This window comes from Ailuropoda melanoleuca, chromosome 17, assembly GCF_002007445.2.
Source record: "Ailuropoda melanoleuca isolate Jingjing chromosome 17, ASM200744v2, whole genome shotgun sequence".
Classification (NCBI taxonomy): domain Eukaryota; kingdom Metazoa; phylum Chordata; class Mammalia; order Carnivora; family Ursidae; genus Ailuropoda; species Ailuropoda melanoleuca.
The window spans coordinates 137,764-163,535 of NC_048234.1; the positions used below are offsets into that span (position 1 = coordinate 137,764).

Sequence of the window (25,772 nt, forward strand, 5' to 3'; positions counted from 1 at the left end):
TTATTCAAGCATGAGTATCTACAGACATCTTCCTGAAAATACACAACGTGAGCCTATCTCTTTAAGAAAAACAACTGGCAATATTTGCGCCGCATGGTAAAATCTGGATCTTGCAAGTGAGTATCAGAATTTTGGAAAACTTTTATCCAAAACCGCAATTTGACAGCTTATCAACGCTGGAAGAGTCTTCTGATGAGATCAGTGGTGAACCAGTGTTTTTCAGACAATCAAGTCATGACGTGATAAAACCACGTACGGAGAAGAGGTCCACGGACCGTGGGTTTTCATGCAACAGAGTATGGGGGCTCCTGATACAGGCTCAGGCTCCACGTTGCACTTGCAACTATCACGTGTCAGTTCTGCTTGCTTCAGAGCCTAACAACACACCCACAATTACCCAGCTACAGACCGCGTGAGGGTAGGTTTTCTTCACGTGCTTCAACCCAAACAACTCCTCTCAAAAGGCTGAATACAGATGCAGATACAAGAAACCAGTCACTCTTCCAACTAATTTTGGTTTGAACATCATTCTGCATAAAAAATGCTACATGTTAAACATAAAATGGTCTGTCATTTTTTGAATTAATACATCTTTTAAAAATGCCTCAGTTTCAATTTCTAAAATGTTAAATATTGAAGCTATAACCCACTGAACCCAAAATTCTTGGGGATATAATTCTTAGGAGTGTAGAAGGGGTTCCGAAGCTCACTGCACCAAGTAAATGGAGGTGTTTCTGCCTGACCGACTCGGAGTCTGGCTGGAGTTCTGAAAGCACAAGGTTAAAAACATGACTCCGGCTTTTACTACAGACGAGTTCTCATAACCCTATGCCACTCGGTTTCTAACTTCTCAGTGAAAACGCTGAGCCCAGCTCTGGGGGGCCCGCGTGTTACCTGTGACGGCGTCCGGCGCGTTCGTGTTGCTCCCTCGCTGGATGAGTCTGGCTGCGAAGCTGTTCTCGTCAAATGACGTCCCATTCACCACCGGGAGGTCTTCGAAGGGGTTCACCGAGTGGTCGGGAGACACGGTGACGTACTGCACCGCGAGCCACAGAGCGGTGCTGCCCTCGTGGTCTTTCAGCTCCAGATCCAGCCTGAAATGAGGCAGCAAGGCCAGCAGCACATACAACCCTCTGCGGACACTGCAGTGCCAAAGGCCTCGTCGTCTCCTGTACACGTTCTCAATGACAATTTTTCATCTGACTTTTACTCACTAAAACTTACAGCACTAAGAGACATTTTAAAGCAGTAATTTTTCACACATCATCCCACCCTCCCAACTGCCTTCCCGCCGCTCCATGTGCGTACCGTTTGCACTGCAGCAGCTGACTGAACACGTGCTCATTCCTGGCCATGATGCACACGTGCAAGGGAGTCCTGCGGACGAGAGAGAAGAGGGTCAACCCAGGACAGGCGCGGGTCAGGACGACGCACAAGACCCCCCGTTCCTGCACCAGTGTCTCTTTGCGTCCTGGCAAACAGCTTTCCAAAATCACGACCAAGGATCAAAGAATGAAAATGGAGTTGCCTCTATGTCACCACTTAACCGGTGGCCAAAAGGACAAGAACCAACAAAAGGAAGAGATGCATAAAATACTCTCCGGTTAAACGCTGACACTGAGTATCTACTCATGTTCTTAAACAGCACTTGCTACATGCAAGTCTCGCCTCCACAATTCTGGAAACAAACGTTTTTCTTCCTGTAACTCTGGGTCATGCTCAAACACAGCGTGGCCACAGGCAGGGACTGATGGAAGGGGCTTCTGACTGCCCTGCACTCACGTGCCCTGAAGGAGCCCCCCGCCCCCCGCAGGCACCCATCTCAGAGGCACACGCCGCCAGTGGGTGCTGCAGCTGGAGAAAGTCAAACTAAAGATTCGACAGAAGATAAAAAGGATGCAATTATTTGGGGAACTAAAGTAATAATGAGAGTTCACAGAGACCCATCTTAATTGCAGAATCCTTCCACGCACATCTATTTTCCTGTTCTGACAACTGCACAGAACTCTGTTCTTAATTCATGAGAGGCTTTTCTAACCTATAAAATACAGAGCTGTGACTACAGAAAGGGGGTCCCACTTGCTGGAGGTCCCCTTCTGTGCCTCCCACACTGCTGCCCCAAAGAGACACAGCCCTTTCGTAGACTCTGAACCACAAGGGATCCTCAAACAAGGTACTTCTGGGAAGAGGCAAGAGGAACACGACAACTGCTGTCAGAGGTGCTGCGGGGAAAGACGCATGCTCCGGAGAGCGCCGACGGAAGCTGCAGGACTCACGCGTAGTGAGAACTGGGTTTAGTGCAGAGAACTTCCCAACAACCAGACCGCACGGAAACACAACAGACTGCCTTAAGATGGAGTGCGCCCCTTCTTCACGGTAGCCCACCAGCTCTGACAAAGATGCCGGGACAAAGTTCCCTTGGAGGAGATGGACCAGTGAGCACCGGCACAAGACAGAAACTGCTTACTAATCCATGGACCTCAGTTCCCAGCACGGAAATGATTTCCCCAGATGCCTCTCATCTAACAAACCAGTGTCTGTGACTTCAGCGAGAATCAGACCGAATAATGAGCCCCTGTCTGCTAGTTATGTGCCACCATAAAACACCATTCCGGAAACAGCACTAAGAGCAGACCGTCTGACACCACTTACCTGCCCTTGCTGTCTTGCATGTTGGGGTTGGCACCAGCCTGCAGAAGGGCCTCTGCGATCTGGGCCATCTCAGACATCACGTCTGCCGAGTGTTTCTTTGCACTGTACAAGGCCACAAGGTGCAACGGTGTCTCCTGGGCACCCAACGTAGCAGCATTGACAAGGGCCCCATTCTTAATGAGGAAGGTGGCAGCAAAGAGATCTCCTTGAAAAGAAACAACAGAAAAAATGGTTGCCCGTGACGATACCAGGGCAAGCTATTCTGGCCAGTGCTTCCTCAGAAAGTCAGTAACTGCAGACAAAGGAGAGGGAACAACTGGGCATGTGTTAGCAGAACCCCTGGGACACCTGTAAGTGGAAACTCGTCATCAAGATAACGAAGTCACATACTTGAATTCCAAAGGCTTCGTTCCACTTCTGATTGCCTCTTCTCATCAGTCCTGCCCCTCACTTCAGCGTCACTATTTAAATGTCAGGCTTCTAGGCTCACAGGCCTCTCCTAGTCGTCAGCTCTCAAAGAGGGTTTCCAGGCTCCTCCCCAACACAATCGATGCGCCCCCCCATTTCCTGCCCACAGTCTGCTCCTGAGCAGCTCTTTCCGCTGTCCTGCTACACGTACATACAGCTTCCTGCTCAGTACGACCCCGCGATTCAGTGTTCTCCATCTAATACGTACACACATAACAGTCTCAATGAGAAGTTTTCAGCTGAATATTTGAACAAAGAATCTGCACACACTACTCTTCACAAAAACTCTGCACGGTAAATTAAGTGGTCGTCGAAACAAAGCCTCCTCCTGAGTCCCGTCCACTGCCCGGACTCGGAGCATTGACAGGTGCCAAGAGTCTGCCTGGGACTACTCACAAATACCAGGTTAATTCTGAATGCCTTACACAAACTCCAGAAGTTGGACAGCTCAAACTCCTGTTTTTGACTGTTCACAGTGCTCTGTGTGAGGAAACACAGAAACTACCTTGACATCCTGACAAAAGGCCAAGAGTTAAGTTTACATAAAGACACTGAAGGTGCACAGCTCTGAAAATACACGGCTAAATTCAGAACCAAGCCGTCTGACAGTTTCACGCCAAAAACACTTGTGGACAAGCAGCTGGAGTACGCTTGTCCAGTGAACCTGGAAGATGACAGGGACTGAGCAGTTAAATCTGCTGTAAGGTTACTTAAAATTCAATTGTCCTTGGATTTAATTCCACTTACAAATTAAAGCATGCAAAAACACTCACAACACATAAAATTAACATTTCTTAAGAAAATAAGGCAGAAGGGGCGCTTGGGTGGCTTAGTCCCCTTCAGCTCAGGTCATGATCCCAGGGTCCTGGGATGGAGCCCCAGGTCACCCTGTGTCGGGCTCCCAGCTCAGCCGAGAGTCTGCCTCTCCTTCCACCCCTCCCCACCCTCCCTGCATGTGCTTTCTCTCTGTCTCAAATAAATAAAATCTTAAAAAAAAGAAAGAAAGAAAGAAAGAAAGAAAGAAAGAAAGAACAAAAGAAAGAAAGAAAAGAAGGCAAGAACGGCAATGCATTGTAAGATAATGAACTATTAACAAAGAAATCCCCCAATTACAAAAGCATGATGGCTGCCTCGAGGCGTGCTGTCTAGCTGGAGGGGACCTCGGGGCAGCACCGCGGAGCTCACTGCAGTGAAGTCTCCGGGAGCAGACCTCCCTCCCTGGCAGGGCCAGCTGTAACTCTGGCGGGTGTGACACAGCACTTTGCTATGTCATCCCAAGGGTACACCTGGGATTCAGAGGTACTTTCTGTAGATCCTGTCTCCGCTTCACCAAGGCCTACAGGATAAATTTCTTGCAAATCGCATCCTTCTCCAGCTGGCAGATCCCCAAAGTGTGGGACAGCTGCTGCTCTGCGGGTGCCGTGACCGCGGACGTCCTAGTCTCCCGCGTGCGGGCTGTCTCGGGACGGATGCCAGGTTGTGGGAGGTGCTGCAGAACTTCTTTGCTACACAGATCACAGGCAGCGGTGTTCTTTCCATAGCTGACCTGTTCTGGTCTCTGCATCCAGACATGTTCGTCTGTTCCTAATTCTGTTAGTGCTGTAGATAGACGGACGCGACTTTGAATCCCAACCTCCAAGTGACGATTTTCTCCTTTCAACGTCACTTATGAGAAATTTCCTTTTATATCTTGCAATATCATTCGTCTTCAACTACGCTTCTGCAATCTTGACATCTAGAATAGGGCTTAGGATTTCAGGAGAGGCGAAGTTCCCAAGTCTGTTATCTGTATTCCTAAGTTCGTTTTTTAAAAAAGATTTTATTTTAGAGAGAGAGAGACAGAGAGAGAGAGCGCGCACAGGACTAAGGGGAAGGGCAGCAGGAGAGGGAGAGAGAGAATCGTCAAGCAGACTGCCCACTGAGTGCAGAGCCTGACACAGGGCTCTGTACTCTCTCCCAAGGGACCATCTTGCCAGAGAAGGTCAGCTCTGGCATGGAGGTGCTCAGGCCACCACAGGCCACTCAGACACCGACTGATCCATGTCTGATTTATTTTTGTACCTGCCACTATCTTATAGAAAACAGGAGATGTTTGGGAAGAAACGGATTGACTGATCAAGGCTATGAGATCCCACTTCAACAGACTGGCTCCAATTCCAATCAATTATGACTTTAGGCAACTTAAGATTTCTCTAACCAGCCCTTTCATTAGCCCCCAGCTTTTTCCTGGGGTCTGGGGGAAAGTGCAATCTTTACCAACATCACATGCAAACGACAAAAAATCAGATTTCTTTACAAGAGGATATCGGTAGAGCTCTGAAAAGCAACAGGTAATATGCACATTGGGGGCCAGGCTGGGCCGGGCCTTTGCTATTCATATACATATACACAGAGGGGTAGGAACAACCCCCACAGAGATTCAGTCTAAGACAGAATATATACAAACATTAGCAACAGAATACAATATTCCAAAGCGAGCCAATTACATTCTGGAAGTGGAAAGAAAATTCAGGATTGTTGGGACAGTGGGCCTTAAAAATGAAAAGACTGATGTCTATCATGCTCGGGGAGAGGTGGGATATAGTTTCACACCTTTAAGTTCAGCACATATTCCAAACTAAGAAACACAGTAAAGCCAAAATAAGACAGCCTGATGAAAAGCTTACAAGACACTGTACCTACAGAAGATGAACCAGGCAAGACTGTCCACAGAAACGGGTACAAAAAAAAAAGAAAAGAAATAGGTACAGGACAACCGACCGATGGCTGAACTGGGATGGAAGAGGGATAACAAAAAAAAAAAACACTTTCTATCTTAACCCTTCTTAGAAGAATTATAGCTTTTAGATTAGACTTACTTGATTAATAAGAGCCAAAGGTCTTGGTTTTACTTATACACATATATGCAGATAAATGCACGCACCCCACACAAAAAGTTACTTAGGAATTATTGGAAGTTGAAAATTGGAGATGTTCTCCATGAAAAGAAAGCCTATGGGTACACAAGCTAGAGGGAAAAGACAATGGACATCAAAGAGCAGAACAAAGGGAGAGAATGGAAAACACCAAAAGCACCATTTATAGTTTCTGTCCATAAGAAAACTCATACATCTTACAAAAACAATTACAATAAAAACTATTTGGTGCTTAGAAGTCGGTCACTCCATCAACCTCATCGGCGGCACTGCCAGGTAAACGAGGCATCGCCATCATGACTTGTCCACATCCACGTGTCCCTAACGACGCCAACATCAAACCTAAACTTTGCCTCTAACTCTCCCTTGAGCGCAGGTTCTGCAGCAGGGCTGTGTGCAGGGAGCCCAGGGACGTTCACCACGAACACAGCCGGCTTCGGGCCTCCCCAGGCGGTGGCACCGTCTGTGAACGGACTGCAAGCCGTGAGCAGAACCACTGCAACAATTACAACAGGGTCAAGGCTGATCACCAAGTGTTTGTAAACAGCAAGGAGTCGCCTTCTCGCCCAGACCTCTGGCCACCTGTCTGCCTCCCGTGGACTCGTCCACAGACACTGGCTGCTTATGTCATTCTTCACAGAACCGACTGGCACAGACTCTACTGTGCATCAGAACCAGGCCCACATCTCACAAAACAAAGATCTTTGCTCAAATTACAATGGGCTTCAAGTACGTTACTCTATTTAATCATTTGGGAAGGTCCACAGCCTGACGGCTCAAGGTCAAGAAGGAACAGTGAGAGAAGCCCTGTGGGAACTGGAGCTGGTGGTGGCATGGCAGCAGGGGCCTGGCCCTACCGCCCCGCAGTCACCATGCGGCACGTGCTGGGATCACCGGAAAGCGGCAAGGATTCCCACTCTGCACAAGAGGAAAAGGGGACCCAGTGGCGACTGAGTGACGGATCTAAGGCCCCCGAGCAGGTGCAACGCCAGTGCTCGGTCCACCACACCGCGTCCCGCTCTCCAGAGCCGGCAGCCGTCAAGACGATGATTCCCACACTGGCTCACACAGGCTCGCAGGCAACGGACCAACTCAGAAAGCGCCTGAAAAGCAGCATCAAAAATGCATCGCCAATTCTTGGCAACGCTCGTTAACTAAGCAATCACCAAAATATTTAATAACTCATCAAAGATGCTTTCCCACCACACATAAGAACTTAACTCCTAAAGAGGAAAGAAATAGAATTCTGAGTTTTTTTTTTTAGTAACAAGTGTATTTGTTTCCAAAACAAACATCTCAGACACCACACAGTATGGGAAAAATAATTCCCCATGTGGTGGGAACCTTCCCACTGCGCACACTCCCAGTGCGCTAAGTACCCGACGGCTCTGCACAGTGCAGAGTGGCGCCTGGGAACTGCATCTGCTCCCGACGCGGACATGCTCCAAGGAGTTCCTTCCCGATGACGAGCAACACTTTCCTCTCCGCCAGCCAGCAAGCTTCACACTCTACCACGTGGCTTTGAGAGATGTTTATATTAAACCTTTGCCCAAAAAGAACAAAGCCACAGCTGCCAACAGGACCATATTTGAAGTGACTACATTCCACCAACTAGGAGCAACTTGTGAATCAGAGAACACATATATAAATGACAGTATAATGACGACAGTAAGTGTAAGGGTGACGGTGTAACAGCACAACAGAAGCACAATACTACAGCATAATAATGACGGTCGCACGACTGGAAGGGTGAGTGTACAGGATTCAGATGTGCGGAAATCAGCACATCCTGTCTTTGTTGTCCACATGTAAACAAAACGGAGACTTGGCCAAGTACTTCACACAGGTCATCTACTAAATGAAGATCCTGGCATTTTGACAGCTGTCATTCCATGCTGGAACTGCCTCCAGACAGCTTCTCCCCATCAGATGTGACCACTGCAAGGTAGAGGCGAGCAGGATCCATCTGGGACTTAAGAATTAACAAGGCCACGGGAAAAATAAAACAAAAAAGACTAGTATTTTTTTCCCTTGAAAAGTTAAGATGAAGATGTTTTGATCCGAATTCTATCACTCCCATATTCTTCCCATTATGAACAAAAATATACTCAAAATATAGCTACAACTTCCGAGAACAAAATGAAACTTTACTGCTCTGCCATGACAGAAGTCCAGCCGTGCACAAGGGAAAATTCTGAACCCAAGACTGTGTTTAAATGTGTGTGGTTTTGACCCTTTCCCTCTGTCACAGTCCCCGATAAAAGTCAAGTCCTCCTGGCACAAGGCCTGGAGAAAGCAATGCATGTCAATGGCTTCAAGTCCAAGGTCCTTCCTCCGGGGGCACTGCTGACCCCACAAGGGTCACGGGCTCCTCCCACCCACCGATCACAGATTCTGCATCATGTGCAGACTGAAAAAGCTTTCCAGAAATGTGCAACAGGGTCATAGAATCTTCAGAAATTCCCCAGACTAAAGTAAAATTGCTCGCAAAGAAAAACACAAAGCATACTGCTTCTTCCTACCTCTTTGGATTCCTTTATGTAACAAGCTCCAGCCATTCTTGTCGACCATGTCCACATCTGCCTTGTGGCTAACCAGCGTGGTGGCAATGCTCTCTAGTCGTCGTGATAGGGCCAGATCTAAAGCAAGGTCTCCGTGATGATCCACTTCATTCAGCTTCCCAGGGAGCTGCACAGATAAATTTGTAAATTAGCACCCAGCCAGCAGAGAATACAACTGATTTTAATCTCCCCCAGCTGGACTCTTACATAGCATCTCTTTATACGAATACCAAATTTTAGTGCCAGAACACTGTACACTCTCCAAATCCCAATGAGCTCACAAGCCTCTCTCAGGCCTCCTCAGGGCACATGCCTTTCAGGAACAAAGACTTAATGGGGATCACAGAGCAGACACAAACACCACGGAAGGCAATACAGGACCAAGAGGGAAATGCAGACAGTGCTGTAGGAGCACAAAGGCCAGGGCTGACGGTCAGAGCCTGATGGGAAACAGCTGATGTTTTCATAAAAGACTGTGGCTTAATCTCTAATTCCCTGCACAGCGTGATGTCTCTCCGGACGCTGGACACCCAGGATAAAGCACGCGACGCTCTCCTCTGTCAAGAGCAACTGCATTTCTTCGGTGGGCAGTGTGGTCAGCAGAGGAAGAGCCCCTGAAGATGTCTATGTCCTAGTCCCTGGAACCTGTGCCACCACCCCCAACCAAAGGGACTTCGCGATGTCATTAAGGTTAAGGCCTTGAGGGAACGCGGCCTGGATTATCCAGGAGGGACCCATCAAATCACATCTGTCCTTAGAAGGTAAAGAGGGAGGCAGAAAAGCAGGTCAGAGAGATGTGATGTGAGCACTTGATGCACCGTCTCTGGCCCAGAAGAGGGAGGAATGCGGGGCCTCCAGAAGCCAAGAAGAGTCCCTAGCAGAGAACCAGCAAGAAAATGGGGACACCGGTCCTATCACCACAAGGAAGTAAATTCTGCCAATACCCCAAACGACCAGGAAATGGATTCTCTCCTACAGCCTCCAGAAAGGAACACACCCGCCAAGCTGAACTGCAGATGGATGATGCCTGCACTACGCTGCCTACCTACAACACTGAGAGAACGCATCTGTGTTTTTAGCCACTAGGTTTGTGGCAACTTCCTGCAGCAGCAACAGAACACCAGAACAGATTTTGGTACCTGGAAGTCGGGTACTGCTCCAACAACGACCTAAACACGTGGAAGTGGCTTTGGAAACGGTCAATGGGCAGAGGCTGGAAGGATTTTGCGGAGCATAACAGAAAAAGCTACACTGCCCTGAACAAACCACGGGTAGATGCGTGTACATCAGAGGCTGTGCGAGTGACGGCGCAGAGGGCGTGAGGGGCATGTCAGAGAAGAACAAGCAGTGTACGGTTTGGGGAGAAAGCAGTGACAGTACCTGTGAGTCCATCTCAATGAGATAGAGGAAGACCACGTCCTCTCTCTCTACTTTGATTGCCTTGTGTAACGGGTACTCGGTCTTGGATTTGATCATCTTGTACAACAGCTGGGCACTCATGCTGCTGAAGTCCTCCTTCCGCAGATCGTCCTGAGGACGGGAAGACAGTGAGAAGCAGAGCAGATCCAACACACCAACAGCAATGACAACAGACGTTCGTGAAGAAGCCCTGAGAATGTGTTTGGCCCACTTTAAAGGTCTTAGCATTCCCCATCTCCAGTTTACCCTTGAAGAAGGTAAATACGGAGGGGCCACCTAACTCTTGCTCGGGTTTGCCCAGGGAGTGAGTGGCCGAGCCCGGAACCAGAGCCCGAACTGTCCACCGCAGCCCTGCTGTGCTTCTGAAGCAGGGAAGCATCACTGACACCCACCCAGGACACCGCTAGAACCCTCTGTGGGGGAATGGCGTCCTAACCCCCTACAAAGATGGCAGTTCCAGAGGTGAGTCCCCCCCTCCAGTAACAGGTGGTCTCTGCTACTGCAAATCTCTAAATGTCTACATATCTTAGCAGAAAGAATGCCACTCCTATTTCAGTTCTTTATAATCCAATTATTTTAGACAACTTTCCTCACAATGTTGTTAAGTACAAAACAATTTGCAGAAACTGGGTGATAAAACATAGCACTAGACATGATTTTTTAAAACGCAAAGACGACAAAGAAATGGAAAAATTGTCCTTTATCATGAATACTTCCAAAAAAGGGCAAATGGAAACTCAGCGATGCTCTCCACATGCCGGAGAGCATGGAGACGCCCGGAAACAGCGCTGCTGAGCGCCTCAGGCCTGCAGGCAGCTTCTGCAGACTAAGGGGGCAGACAGGTGTCCCTTCGTTCCAAGCCTGTTTCTTTTTTTTTTTTTTTTTTTTAAAGATTTTATTTATTTATTTGAGAGATAGAGACAGCCAGCGAGAAAGGGAACACAAGCAGGGGGAGTGGGAGAGGAAGAAGCAGGCCCACAGCAGAGGAGCCTGACGTGGGGCTCGATCCTGTAACGCCGGGATCACGCCCTGAGCCGAAGGCAGATGCTTAACCGCTGTGCCACCCAGGCGCCCCCCAAGCCTGTTTCTTAACCTGAACTACCTTTCTGCCTCTCCACCCTGAAATCAGAATGAGACTTTTAGAGCCTGGAAGAATCTCACAGGTCACCTAGTGCAAGTAGGAGCCAGAGAGGCCTTTCCACAGAAGCAGGCCAGAGCCCAGGTCTCTGGCTTGCCATGAGGGTACTTTGCTCACACCCCTCAAACTCTCACTCACCCAATGACTGGCAATAATTTCTGCACAATAGTTCATCAGTGTGCTGGCACTCAGCTCCTCTGCAGTCTGATAGAAACGAATACAGTTCCTCACGTTCACCAGAGACATAACACTCTTCTCACATCTGCAAGAGAATATTAGCGATGAACAGTGTCATTAGGACAAATAGATTCATAAATGAACAAAGCACAGCTGTAACTGGTGTACTGGCGGTCTACGTCCAATAACACTAATGTACAAGGTAAGCAGAGGACAGGAACAATTACAGCTGACCTACCATATTTAAAAGTACTAGAATCGTACTGACCATTCTGGTCAGAATCAAAATAACCTCTAAATAAACACGTTAAGCATAACCCCCCAAATGACTTATAAATAATTCCACGAAACCCTAATCATACACGTGCCTGCAAAAGCAAACACATAACAGGTCAAATTCACCCCTTTCATATTTAACTGGACAGGACACGAGTGCAGTTCCCACCAGCACAGCTCTGTTACGCCACCAGTGAGGCTTCAAATTAGCTGCAAATAACAGGCTCTATGTATGCCTCAAAAACAAACATCCCCGAAAAGTTCTCCCAAAGGTGAGCCGTATGGTATGTGAATTATCACACAATAAAGCTGACTTTTAAAAGCCCACTAGAGGGGCGCCTGGGTGGCACAGCGGTTAAGCGTCTGCCTTTGGCTCAGGGCGTGATCCCAGCATTACAGGATCGAGCCTCACGTCAGGCTCTTCTGCTGTGAGCCTGCTTCTTCCTCTCCCACTCCCCCTGCTTGTGTTCCCTCTCTCGCTGGCTGTGTCTATCTCTGTCAAATAAATAAATAAAATCTTTAAAAAAAATAAAAAATAAAAAATAAAAAAAAATAAATAAAAGCCCACTAGAAAATGTAGAGACACAACTGAGTTTCACCCATTACACCCGCAGCACACCCACAGTACACACAGTACACACAGTACACGCCCGCTACACCTGCAGTACACTCCAGCATACACGTGGTACACACACAGTACACACAGTACATGCCCGCTACACCTGCAGTACACTCCAGCATACACGTGGTACACACACAGTACACACAGTACACACAGTACACCAATGAGACCTCAGGGCAGCAGTGACAATCTTGCACTCCTTTCTCCGTCTAGCAGTCAAGGCAGGCACCTGTTCGATGCCTAAGTCCTTTGTTTCTAAGTAACACAGATGAGGTGGTGTAAGGGAGCATCTCCCACAGGGCACTCGTAAATCGAACTGCTACAGTGTCTCATAAGTTACTGTAATGGGCAACAGTGTTTACTTCTGAGCAACGTTCGACCAAGGGATTGTGACCTAGCTATGAAATCCGAGTGTTCCGGGAGAAAAGCCCTCTGCTTACATGCATGACACTTCACAAGTTTACAGTGACAGATACCCAGGTACTGGGTTCTAACGTCCTATCTCAGGGACTCCTGACTCACGTTTGCAGAGCCCCATGCAAAGCACTTTTATCGACAATGCCAAATGACATTTGTATCAAGATACTCAAATGTGTGTCCTGAAGATGGATGTTTTGTTACAACTGGCAGACACTTCATTCTCACCTAACTCTGGGGTCCCAAGAATGCCATTCACTATTCGGAAAGCGTATAACTAGTAACTGACATGGTTTACATAACATAAATTTACATTTACATTACATTTACATAGAAAACCATGTCATCTTATTTAAAAATTCAGATTCTTAGTTCTTATCTTCTCTTTCAACAGTAGCAGGATAGACTGATTTTCCTCTGAAAGAACTTTGTTGTTAATACTTATGTTTTTAATTTTAGAGCACTAAAAGGATACAGATGTACAAAAAAATTTTCAAAGTACAAAATCAAGCATATATTAAACATCTCACGAACTCCTGTCTCGTTTCAGTATCACTCCCATGTGCATGAACAGGAGGTAAAAGGTACTGACAGGAGAAACAACAAAACGTTAACAGTGGTTGAATTACAGATAGAGTTTTTTCTCTATATTATTCTATATTTCCCAAATGCCATATGCTGAGCTTATTTTTATAATCAGGAAAACAACTATTATAGTAACTGTCAATGTTTAGCATTTGCTACGAATTCTTTTTTTTTTTTTTTTTAAAAAAAAGGATCTTTCTGATAATACTTATCCAAAAAACTTCCTTTTCGCCAAATTGGTGATAGCATCCCCAAACCTCTGAGATCCCGACACTACAAACTGAGTGACACGTGCTTCATGGTGACCTGCACGCATTTGGACAGAGCCCTTCACTATCTCGGATGTGCAATTCCTCCTGCGCCCAGCAGGGGGCGCTCTGCCACCTTTTAAAAGGCGACATCTGACACCACCCCACCCCCTCCTCCACTTCTGGGTGTCTTCCAGCCCCAACAGGACAGACAACTTAATGCCCACACCCAACAGTACAAAATCGAGCATCTGGTAATGTTGATGGTTAAGAAGCCTAACCAGTCAATAAACATTTTAATCAAAGAATCCATTACACAGATTACAATTACCTAAACTACTCCAACCCCAGGGCGTTTTTATCAAAGCAATTTAATTTACATGCAAGTTTGACAAGGTCAATGGAAAAAAGCTCAGGAAATCTGGAAAAAGAAAAGATACAAATCATATTCAATCTAATTAAAATCACTCTCAATTTACCCGGACGGTTCACACGCTCACCCAAACCAACCAAAGAGTTCACAGCAAGGCCTCTACAGTGAAGCTAGCTTTGCTAACCGAATACTATATGTGCCTACCTATCTTAGACCTGTTTGGGTTTTTTTTTTTAATTGTACTTAGATATTAAAATGCACTCAAGCTGACCTCAATCATAGAGCATTAGGGGGAACCTGTGTACTCATTCACGTGGGGCATGGTGGGGCATGGCGGGGCATGACGGGGCATGGCGGGCCCGGTGAACACCAGCCCTGCGGTGGAAACAGCAAGCAGCTCCAGGCTCTCCGAGGCCAAGAGAACAGGGGAGGACCTCGTGCTGGCTGAAACCTGCCCTTCAGTCACCCAGGAGAAAAGCCACTCCTGCAGCACTCAAGGGGATACAAAAGATCACTAAATGATGTAAAAGACATTCCAATACCAACCAAACTGACCACCAAGGGCCACATCCCCAACAGAAACCAAAGGGCATTTTCAATGATACCACAGGGGTGACATTTTGTTTTCTGTTGCTCTGGAAGGCCAACCTGGGAGAGCAACAGAGAAAATGCAATATAAAAAAACACAGCAGGCTATCTCCTTGGGAACCTAAAAAGCAGCAAGAGCTCAGAAACACTGTCTGTGAAACTTAGTGAGCCGTACTCTTATGTACTAACTCAGGCATTAATGAGTTTCTAACAGAATATGAGCAAGGACTTCCCCCAGGTACATATATCGCATCACAAAGTAGAATAAATGTCACAGGAGGTCCTACTGGAGGGAAAGCTGAGGGTTTGGACACTATAACCTGAATTAGTTCATACTCAGTTTATCAGCTCAAACAATTATGTAATCCCAGGTTTAAAAAAAAAATCAGCGAAAGAAAAGAGAATACCTAAAAGCCTTGGCAAAATTTAGCTTACAAAATAACACAAAGCAAGGGAGATACAATTCTCTCCCCACTACTACCTGTAAAAAAACACCTTGCAAAAGTCATTTACATCGGCAGAAGCAGCTGTTTTCCCAGAGCTTGGCGTAATTCCAGCTCAGCCACCACCATGTGAGGGGCTGGAATAGATGTGCTGTGACTTGCCTCTCCCTGAGGAGCTGTAGCTGGAACCGATTAGCCAGCTTCATCAGCTCGGTCAGGAACACGTCATCTTCCCGGAACTCCAGCTCGTCCGTGTAGATCCAGCGGAGCATTGTCCGCGTCACCTCGGGGTCAGCGTCTGGGTAAGGAAAGACAGACACTGAAAACAAAGCACCAATGACACACTTAAGCCTGCTTGAGGATCCCTAAAACTTTAGACTAACAGTAAATTCTGATACCCTCAACTCAAATATCACGCAGCCATCAAAAATGGCAATTAAAAGCTGGTACAGCCACTTTGGAAAACAGTGTGGAGGTCCCTTAAAAATTGAGCTATCCTATGACCCAGCAATTGCACTACTGGGTATTTACCGCAAAGATACAGACGTAGTGAAAGAAGGGCCGTATGCACCCCAATGTTCATAGCAGCATTGTCCACAATAGCTAAATCGTGGAAGGAACCGAGATGCCCTTCAACAGATGACTGGATTAAGATGATGTGGTCCATATATAAGGGAATATTACTCAGCCATCAAAAAGAACGCTTACCCAACATTTGCAGAAACATGGATGGGACTGGAGGAGATAATGCTAAATGAAATAAGTCAAGCAAAGAAAGACAATTATCATATGGTTTCACTCATTTATGGAACATAAGAAATAGCAGGAAGATCAGTAGGAGAAGGAAGGGAAGAATGAAGGGGGGGTAAACAGAAGGGGGAATGAACCATGACAGACTATGGACTCTGGGAAACAAACTGAGGACTTCAGAGGGGAGGGGGGTGGGGGATTGGGATAGGCTGGTGATGGGTATTAAGGAGGGCATGTATTTGCATGGTGCCCTGGGTGTTATATGCAAGTAACGAATCATGGAACTTTACATCAAAAACTAGGGATGTACTGTATGGTGACAAACATAACATAATAAAAAATTATTATAAAAAAAGGCAATTAAGCATTAATCTAAAAAATTAAAGTTTTGCAAAGGGTGGTAAGTAAGAGAAGCAAACTACTAAAGATGTAGTCCCGGGGTGCCTGGGGGGCTCAGTCGGTTGAGTGTCCGACTCTCAACTTCAGCTCAGGTCACGATCTCAGTGTTATGAGATCGAGCCCCACGTTGGCGTGGAGCTGCTTATGATTCTCTCTCTCCCTCTCCCCCATCCCCTTCCCTAACCCTTCTCTCTTTAAAAAAAAAAAAAAAAAAAAAGGTGTAAATCAAATAAATTGGGGGAAAATACTTTGAATATGTGACAAAGAGTTTACATTCCAGTGAAAAGATCCTACAAATAAACATGAAAACAGGGACAACCAATGGGAAAATGAGCAACAGATATGAATGGTAATTCACAAAGATAACTGAAAATGTTCAGTAAACCTTACTGGTAGCTACAAACAAAAAACTAGAATACATTTTTTGTCTCTCAAAGATTCCTAAAAAGTACATAGCCTCTTACACACCAATTATACATGTAGATTATTACCCTAATAACTCAGCAAATACAGAGAAATATATACACTGCGATAGTCAAGACATTATTTTTAATAAAAAACTGGAACAAAATCTTAAGAGTCCAATACTGGTAAGCTAATAATTATAGTATATACTCACACTGGAAAATTTTTCATCAATTTAAATTATTTAGGTCTGAATAATCAACCTAAAAAGATATTCACTATATAGGTTTTTTAAAAAAAAAGGGCTAGAAATACATATATTACATGATCTCATTTTTTTGAGATCTGTGTGTGTGTGTGTATATATATATGTGTGTGTGTGTATGAGTATGCACACACATACACACACACAAACACAGAGCTTTGTGTCTGTCTCCCAACCAAATACTAACCAGGTCCAACCCTGTTAAGCTTCTAAGATCACACAAGACTCGGGACAGTCCGGGTGCTATGGCCATAAACAGAATGACTACTAGTCTTTTTTTTTTTTTTTTTAAAGTAATCTCTACACTCTCAACGTGGGGCTCAAACTCGTGACTCCAAGGCCAAGAGTCACATGCTCCACCAAAGCAGCCAGCCAGGTGCCCCTGTCTGTCTGTCTGTCTGCTGAGACACCGGAAGGGTATACACTAAAATATTAACCCTGGTAGAATCTATAACTAATTTTTCTTTGGGCTTATTTTTTATTTCCCTGACTTTTTTTTTTTAAGAGGAGGAGGGACAGAGGGAGAAGGAAAAAGAGAATTGGGAGAATTGGTAAGCAGGCTTCACAGAGCGTAGAGCCTGACGTGGGGCTTGATCCCAGCACTCCGAGATCATGACTTAAGCTGAAACTGAGAGAGTTGGACGCTTGACCAAATGAGTACCCAGGCACCCCTGATTCCGTTTTAAAATTTGGCTCGTTTCTTTTAATAACCCTCCCTCAATTATCCAAATCAATAAACCTGACAACTGACAAGCCAAAACCTAAATAATTTTCTTAAAAACCATGATCAGCAGGGATTTCCGGGGAGCCCTCAAAATTTCAAATGCAGTACAGTTCAAGTGATCTCCAAGCATCCCCACTCCTGCCTTGACTTTCCTTCATCTCCAAACTATACTGAACATAAATTCACTCTGAGACTGCAACTAAGCAGCCACAGGTACGAGGTGGGCAGAGAACACCGAGCCATGAGGAGGGCGTGTGCTCTCAGGCGAATCATGCAGCCTCCTGCTTCCGATCTACGCACACAAGTCGATAAGCCTGTAAACCAGAAGGAGACGCGAAGGAGTGGACTCTGAGAAGTGAAGCCAGTCGGCCTCCACGACCCGTGTGGCGTACCTGCAGCTAGAGGCAGCACCCCTCAGCAGCCCAGCGCACAAGGTGGCGAAGCCCTGTGACTGCAGGGATCACCCCAACTTCTGACTTCACAGTTGTCCAGTGTGCGCAGGGCCACACTTTGTAGAGAACTTGAGATTTTCTGTATGGCCAGGGCTTTCCAGTTGTTGTTTTGATTTGATTTTTAAAAAATGTTTTATAAGACATTTGGAAAGAATGGTAATAAACTTATCGGTAGGCAATTAGCCATTAAACGAAACATACTGAGGAAATTAATTTTGTAACTTAAATCCTATAGTTAACCTAAAAAACTGAGAAAAGTATTTTGAATATCTTACTATGACTCTGGTTTAACTCAATTGTCTTCAAGTTTCCAACTATTTTTTCCTCATTTACTTTACACAAAAGTTTCTGATTCATAAAATTAAAAAATCATGATAGACGGCATCTTTCATCAGTAAAAGCATGCTCTTTAGTCATTTTAAGGGTGCATCCTTAACTGTAACTTCTTGGAAATAAAAATAAACCCCAAACCATACTTCTAAATCATCCCTGTATCAAAAAGGAATAAAAGGACAGACGTTCTAGTTCTGCCACGGCAGGGTAACAACCCATCCTATTTTAACTGATTATAGCTAAAAACTCTAGACAGAACACCAAAAAACAAGCACCTGAAGATTCTAAAAAGTACACAAAAGTAGCTGAACTGCAGAGGGAGGAAAACTTGCAGAAGCAACGGTCCTGGATGAGTTGCCCCATGTCTTCCCTCTACGGCTTTACACTGAGCAGACCCCAGCCAGGGCCCCACACCGGTATGATGACCACACAGATACCTAACCCTAATAAAAACTCTGACTTTCTGGCCAGGCGAAGCAGGAAGAGGGGCCCGGGGGAGCGGAAGAGCAAGGGAGAGTTCGTCATGTTGTGTATGAACCTGCACAGGCCCAGGCTCTCCTCTGGCTGTTCCTGTATGGAAGAGTCCCAGCCCAGATTCAAGAACTGTTGTGATGTCTGAGCCACTACCCACGGGAGGGGAAACAGCTCTCAGTCTGAATATAAAGGGACCCAGTATTTCCCAGAGGACGATAAAGGACCCAGAGTCCACAGAACATAATCACAATGTCCAGGACACAATACAAAATCATTCGATAAAGGAAAAAATCAGGAAAATGTGGCCATTTCTCAAGGCAGAAGACAACATATTCTAACCCCAAGATGACCCAGATACTGAATTTATCAAAGACATGAAAGCACCTGGTGTACCTATGCTCTAGAAGGTAAAGGAAAACACATGTAAAATCTTAAAAATAGAAATTTTCAGCATATAAACTGAAAAAGGAACGGAAATCACAGTATGAAAAATACAATATATGTAACTAAAAACTCAATGGGCTCAACAGTAGAACGAAAATGGCAACAGAAAAAGTCAGCAAACTTGCAGACAGACCAACAGAAATTATCCAATCTGAAGAACAGAGAGAAAAATAAGATTGGGAGGGAAAAAAGAACTTCAAGGAGACTTGTGGGATAGAAACAAAGGTTTAGCATATGTGTCATTGGAGTCTCAAAAGAAGAGAAGAGGGGTGCTTGCGTGGCTCACTCAGTTAACTGTCTGCCTTTGGCTCAGGTCATGATCCCAGGGTCCTGGGACTGAGCTCTGAGTCAGGCTCCCTGCTCAGCAGGGGGGAGGGTGGTTTTGCTTCTCCCTCTCCCTCTGCACCTCCCCCATACTCATGCACGTTCTCCCTTTCTCTCAAATAAATAAAATCTTTTAAAAAAGGAGAGAATATGGGGCACCTGGGTGGCACAGCGGTTAGGCGTCTGCCTTCGGCTCAGGGCGTGATCCCGGCGTTGTGGGATCGAGCCCCACATCGGGCTCCTCCGCTATGAGCCTGCTTCTTCCTCTCCCACTCCCCCTGCTTGTGTTCCCTCTCTTGATGGTTGTCTCTATCTCTGTCCAATAAATAAATAAAATCTTTAAAAAAAAAAAAAAAGGAGAGAATAAAGAGATTAAGAAAGAAAACTCTATGAAGAAATGATGGTCAAGAACATTCCAGATTTGGTGACAGACATGACGTTTTGGATTTAAGATCAAGTAACTCCGAGCAAGAATAAAATCTATACCTAAGCGCCTAATAACCAAACTGCTACAAACTAAACATAAAGACAGTCTTGACCACTTTGCACCCACAAGAATGGCTACTATCAAAACAAACAGAAAATCACAAGTGTTGGTGAGGATGCAAAGAAACTGGAACCCTCGTACGAGCTGGTGGGAACGTAAAATGGTACAGTCCCTGTGGAAGACAGTAGGAGAGTTCCTCAAAAACCGAGAAACAGAATTATTATACGACCCAGCAATTCCACTTCTGGGTATGTATCTGAAACACTGAACGCAGGGTCTTGAACAGATACTTGCACAGCCATGTCCACAGCAGCATTCTTCACAACAGCCAAGAGGAGAAGCAACCCAAGTACCCACCAGTGGACGAATGGATGAACAGGATATGGCATATGCAAACAGCGGGATAGATTCAGCCTTAAAAAGGAAGGAAATTCTGAGCAACTGGGTGGTACCGTCCGCTGAATGTTTGACTCCTGATGTCGGCTCCACCCGTAACCTCAGGGTCCTGGGATCAAGCCCCGTGTCGGGCTCTGTGCTCAGCAGAGTCTGCTTGAGATTCTCTCTCTCCCTTGCCCCTACCCCCTCAAATAAATAAGTAAATCTTAAAAATAAAAAAAATAATAAAAGGAAGGAAATTCTGACACTTGCCACAACACGGATGAACCCTGAGGATGTTGTGTGAAGTAAGCCAAACACAAAAAGGCAAATTCTGTATGATTCCACTGATATGAGGTAATTAAAGCTGTCAAATTCACAGAAACAGAAAGCAGAACGGTACTTGTCAGGAGCTAGACACGGGGAGAAACGGGGAGTTGTTTAATGGGTATGGAGTTTCAGTTTTGCAAAATTAAAAACTTCTGGAGACTAGTTCACAGCAGAGTGAATACAACTGACGTTAGTAAACAACTGAAAATGTTTAAGATGGTAAATTTGATGTTAGATATATTTTACTATGATTAAAAATTAAAAGATAAAATAAGAAGTCTTAAAAGCAACCAGAGAAAACTGACCAGAAGGCAGAAGATTCCCATGACTGCATATTTCTCAGCAGAAACCACAGAGGCCAGAACAACGTGGAGCAACATTTTCAAAGTTCCTTAAAAAAGAGAGCTGTCAACTCAAGTGTCTACATCCAGGGGAACAGCCCTTAGACATGAAGGCAAAATAAAGACACCCTCAGAAGAGAGAACAGAATCTGTCACTAACAGACTTGGTCTGTAGGAAATGTTAATGAAGTTCTCCAGGACAAAGGAAACATGGATCTTGACAAAGAAAAAAGAAAAGAACTGGAAACATCTGAGTAAATATAAATAAATGACTTTAATCCTGTTAAGCTTGCTGAAGCATGAACAACTGAGGAGAGTGGGATTTTGCAGGCGTGTACATGGAACACGTGTGACAGCTGTACCACAGAGACCCGTGGCAGAGGTGTGAAGAGACCTGTACGCCTGCGCAGGTTTCACATTTCACATGATGTAGCACAGACAGAACACAGACCACAGACAGACTATGAGTACTCTGTAAGTGAGGGGCACAGACACTGTAACCCCTGCAGCAGTTCTCAACCAGGGCCCATTCTGCCAAGGGACCCCTCACAACGCCCAGTAATATTTCTGTTGTCAGAACTGGAGGAGTGCTACTGGTATCTCGTGCGTGGATACCCTGCAATGCACAGGACGGCTCCCAAAATTTCAACAATGCTGAACTTGAGGACCTTTGCCCTAATCACTAAACAATAAATAAAGAGAGGTAGTCAAGAAATCAGTAAATCTAGGGGCGCCTGGGTAGCGCAGTCGTTAAGCGTCTGCCTTCCGCTCAGGGTGTGATCCCGGCGTTCCGAGATCGAGTCCCACATCGGGCTCCTCCGCTGGGAACATCTGGGAACTAAACATCTGGGAACTAAACAACATACTTCCAAATAATTCACGGGTCAAAAAAATCACAAAGAAGATTAGCACATACCCTGACCTAAATGACAATATAGCAGAACCTGCAAGCTGCAGCTGCAGCAGTGCTCAGAGGGAAACGTGCGACTTTAAATCCTTGTATTAAGGCAGAAGATCATAAATAAATAATCTGGGACACCTGGGTGGCTCAGTTGGTGAAGCGTCTGCCTGCAGCTCAGGTCACGATCCCAGAGTCCTGGGATTGAGCCCCACATCGGGCTGAGCAGGGAGCCTGCTTCTTCCACTGCCCCTCCCCCTGTTGTGCTCTCTCTGACAAATAAATAAATAAAATCTTAAATAAATAAACAAACAAATAAATAAATCAGAGAAAACTGTAAAGTCCACAACTTAGATGACAATACACAGTGACCACATGGCATTTAGACCAGGAATGCAAAGCTAGTTTAACATTGGAAAAATCAATGTAATTCGCTATATTAACAGCATAAAGGAGAAAAACTTAAGGGTCATTTCAGTAGATACAAAGAAAAAAAAGTGACAAAATGCAAAACCACGTCCTAGAACATCTCAAAACACTAGGAATCCTCACACTGATAAAGCACATCGATGAAAGCCCTACAATCAACAGGTACATGGAGTGATGAAAGACCTCACTGCTTCCCTCCGAGATCAGGGACAAGGCAGGAATGCTTGCTTCAGACAAGGAACTTGTATCCACATTATGTACAGAATACTTACAATTCAAAACTGAGGAGACAACCCAATTTTTAAAAGGGCAAAAGATGTGAACCCACACTTCCCAAAAGACGACACAGCAATGACCCATAACACGAGACAAGGCTCCACATCCCTGGTCCTCAGAGCCGCGGTGCGCTCCATACCCTCCGTCTGGTGAACACTGCAAACAAAGACCTCCTGCCTACGGGGTCGGTAAGGACCGGGAGCCACGGGAGCGCCCCGGCTCGCTGCTCAGGGGTGTGCATGCTACCTCCACCCCATCCATTCCAGGAGGTCCCCAACACTGAACTCAGCCACCCCTAAGTATTTACCCAAGAGAAACACAAACACGTACAATCGAGCATACGAACTTGATTTGTACCAACTGCACGCCGCGGTACATGCACACGCGGGACCCTACTCAGCAGTGACGAGGGATGCGCAGTGGAAACCACAGCATCAGAGACTCTGGACGGATCTCAATCTGTGTGCTGAGTGAATGAAGATGCGCAAAAGGCATTCACTACACTGTCTGTTTTCACACAAGCGGAGAAGTGCAAGCTGACCTACAAGGGGAAGCCCATCGGTGCTTGCCAGGGGATGTGGACGAGAGAGATGGATTAAAACGACAGGGGAGGAAATTTTAGTGAGGTGACAGTGTTTGTCATTCCATGTGGTGATGGTTTCACAATTATGTCAAAAGTGACCAAACTGTCCACTTTTAATTTCTCTTCCTTTGCATCTCAATGAAGTTGGAAACAAAAGAAACCAAAAGTGAGAGGCCACACGACACGATGGTGAATGGTGTCGATTCTACAGCCGAACGGGCTGGGTTCCAATCCCAGCTCGCATACGTCCTCCTGGGTGACGAGGGTGAGTTCCTCCACATGACTGTGCCTCACAGTTTCCTCATCTATGAAATGGGAGCCAACAGCCATACTCGTCTCAAAATGCCCTTCTAAAGACGAGTGAGTGAATACAGGTGGAGCACGCATATAGTCATGACTACACTGAACTGCTGTTATTACTAGCATTAAAAGACTATTTTAAACAAAAACACAAAGCTAACATAGCCAATGATTAGAAAAACACAAGAGCAACACCAGTATTGAGTGAGGGATATCACCACAGATACAACAGATTTTCTAAGGCTCCCGGAGACTCTCTGGCAAGGGGTCTGGGCCGTCAGCAGGAGCCCGCAAGGCTGCTTGACGTCCTCGGGCCCAGCAGCTAGCTGCTCCCAGAGAGAGACCAAGGAGGAAGTCACAAGGCCGTCCACAAACCTGCCTCTGAAGGGACTTGTCACGTTTGTCAGAGAGTGAGAGAGCAAGGAGAGCACAAGCAGGGGGAGGGCAGGCAGAGGGAGAAGCAGGCTCCCCACTGAGCAGGGAGCCCGATGCGGGACTCAATCCCAGGACCCTGGGATCATGACCTGAGCTGAAGGCAGATGCTTCACCGACCAAGCCACCCAGGCGCCCCCCTTTGTCACCTCTACCACCATGTGTCACACAGAGCTCAGTCAGCCTATACTGTGAGACAGGAAGTTAGGGCCCCACCTCGGAAGGGAGGAGTATCAAATAACTGATGGACATACCTTAACGCTACCACGGCTATCGTCCAGAGGAGCACAGCACGATCTAACACGGAAACGGAGCCACCTGGAGCTAGCAGTTCACATGGTATCCAACAGAGGTCAAGTACTCTTGTGTTTCTCTTAACACAACACCACGTGGACACTCGGGCCGCGTGCTCCTCCCCGTGCTCTCCGGGCACAGGGCGGCCTCCAGGGGGTGCCTCAGGACACTGCCTTCCCAACCAGACAAAACAGGAGGGAGGAGGATGCCCTCTGGGTTTTGGAAGGGCTTGACAGGACCCAGGACACGTTCCAGGACAGCCAAGCGACTCACCACACACAGTGACACCAGGGAAGCATGAGACGCCTGCTGGAGAAAGCACACCAGAAACTCGATCCTGCGAGCACCCAGTCTAACGCGGGGAGCCACTCAGAGGGTGAGCCGCGGCTGTCACATGCTCCAGAGAGGCGACCAACAGTCACTCTGCCTGAAGCGAACAGCTGTACTTCACAAAGCAGCTCTCCCACAGGCCTGAGACACTGGGCTGGGCTAGCACTTACGTTCTCTCTCTTCCCAGTCCATCACTCCGCATCTTAACAGACCTGTCTTTGCAGTTCAAATAAAGAGATAAAAAGCAAATCTGTATCTCTTTCATCTTTGTTTTGCACTAATTTCAGACTTAGAGAAAAGTTACAGCATTCCCAGCTACCCCTTAGCCATCGTCCCCTTACAGTAACATCTTACACAACCACAGGACAATAATCAAAACCAGGTAATTAGGACTGATACAATACTGTCCTCTAACTACAGACCTTTGCAAATTTTGCCCATTTTCCCATTAATGTCCTTTTATGGTCCGGAATCCACACTGCATTGCATTGTCCCCTTGACCTCTAACCTGTAACAGAATCTTACCGTCTTTCACGACCCTAACAAACTTGAGTGACACTGGCCAGTTATGCTGTGGAATGTTCCTCCATTTGGATTTGTCTGACACTTTCTCACAATTAGACCTGTGCATCAGACCAGACACAACACACTGTACTCTCTGGAACAATGTTCGGATTAAGAAAACTCTCATCTATCCAAACACGTTTTAAATACTTGGCATTTAATGCCCTAGTGTATCTTCACCAACACAGGCTAAGATTTTTTCAATGATTAACACAATTAAGTTGTGCTTATTTTGAGTTTTAAGAAATACCAGTTACATAAGAACTTTGAAAGAAAATGTGGAACTCAGAAAATCGATCTAAGAATGTAAGTTCCATGCAAACAGGAATTTAATTTTGTTCCCTCCTGTGTTGTGTCCTTAACGCCTTGAAAAGTGTCTGCCATCTGTGAGATGGATGGAATAATTGTGAAGAAACAAAACACCAATAAATTCATTAAATGATTTTATCAACTCCATTGGTGTGGAAAAGTTCAACCATTTAAAACATCACTTCTGTGCTATTTATACGCTTGTTTACAAGAGGTTATTTCCAATCTCCCTCAAACTGCTGGCCAGCCATGCAGGGTTAGTGCGTATCACATAACACACATACACACACACACACACACACAGCTTCTGACGCAGGGTTAGTGCATATCACATAACACACACACACACACACACACACACACACACACACA

At 46.0% G+C, this 25,772-nt stretch overlaps 1 protein-coding gene across 4 annotated transcripts in view; it reads right to left on the reverse strand.

Annotated features, from left to right (window-relative positions):
* The window catches only part of ANKFY1 (ankyrin repeat and FYVE domain containing 1), a 63,386-nt gene that overhangs the window by 25,535 nt on the left and 12,079 nt on the right, over window positions 1-25,772 (reverse strand). For 3 of the 4 annotated variants that reach the window (XM_034646985.1, XM_034646986.1, XM_034646987.1), the window contains 7 exons: window positions 15,045-15,180; window positions 11,292-11,415; window positions 9,977-10,126; window positions 8,558-8,723; window positions 2,653-2,857; window positions 1,309-1,377; window positions 895-1,094 (listed from right to left, as the gene is read on the reverse strand). In XM_034646985.1, coding sequence (XP_034502876.1) covers window positions 895-1,094; window positions 1,309-1,377; window positions 2,653-2,857; window positions 8,558-8,723; window positions 9,977-10,126; window positions 11,292-11,415; window positions 15,045-15,180 — 1,050 coding nt within the window. The other variant, XM_034646988.1, reaches the window with a different exon arrangement.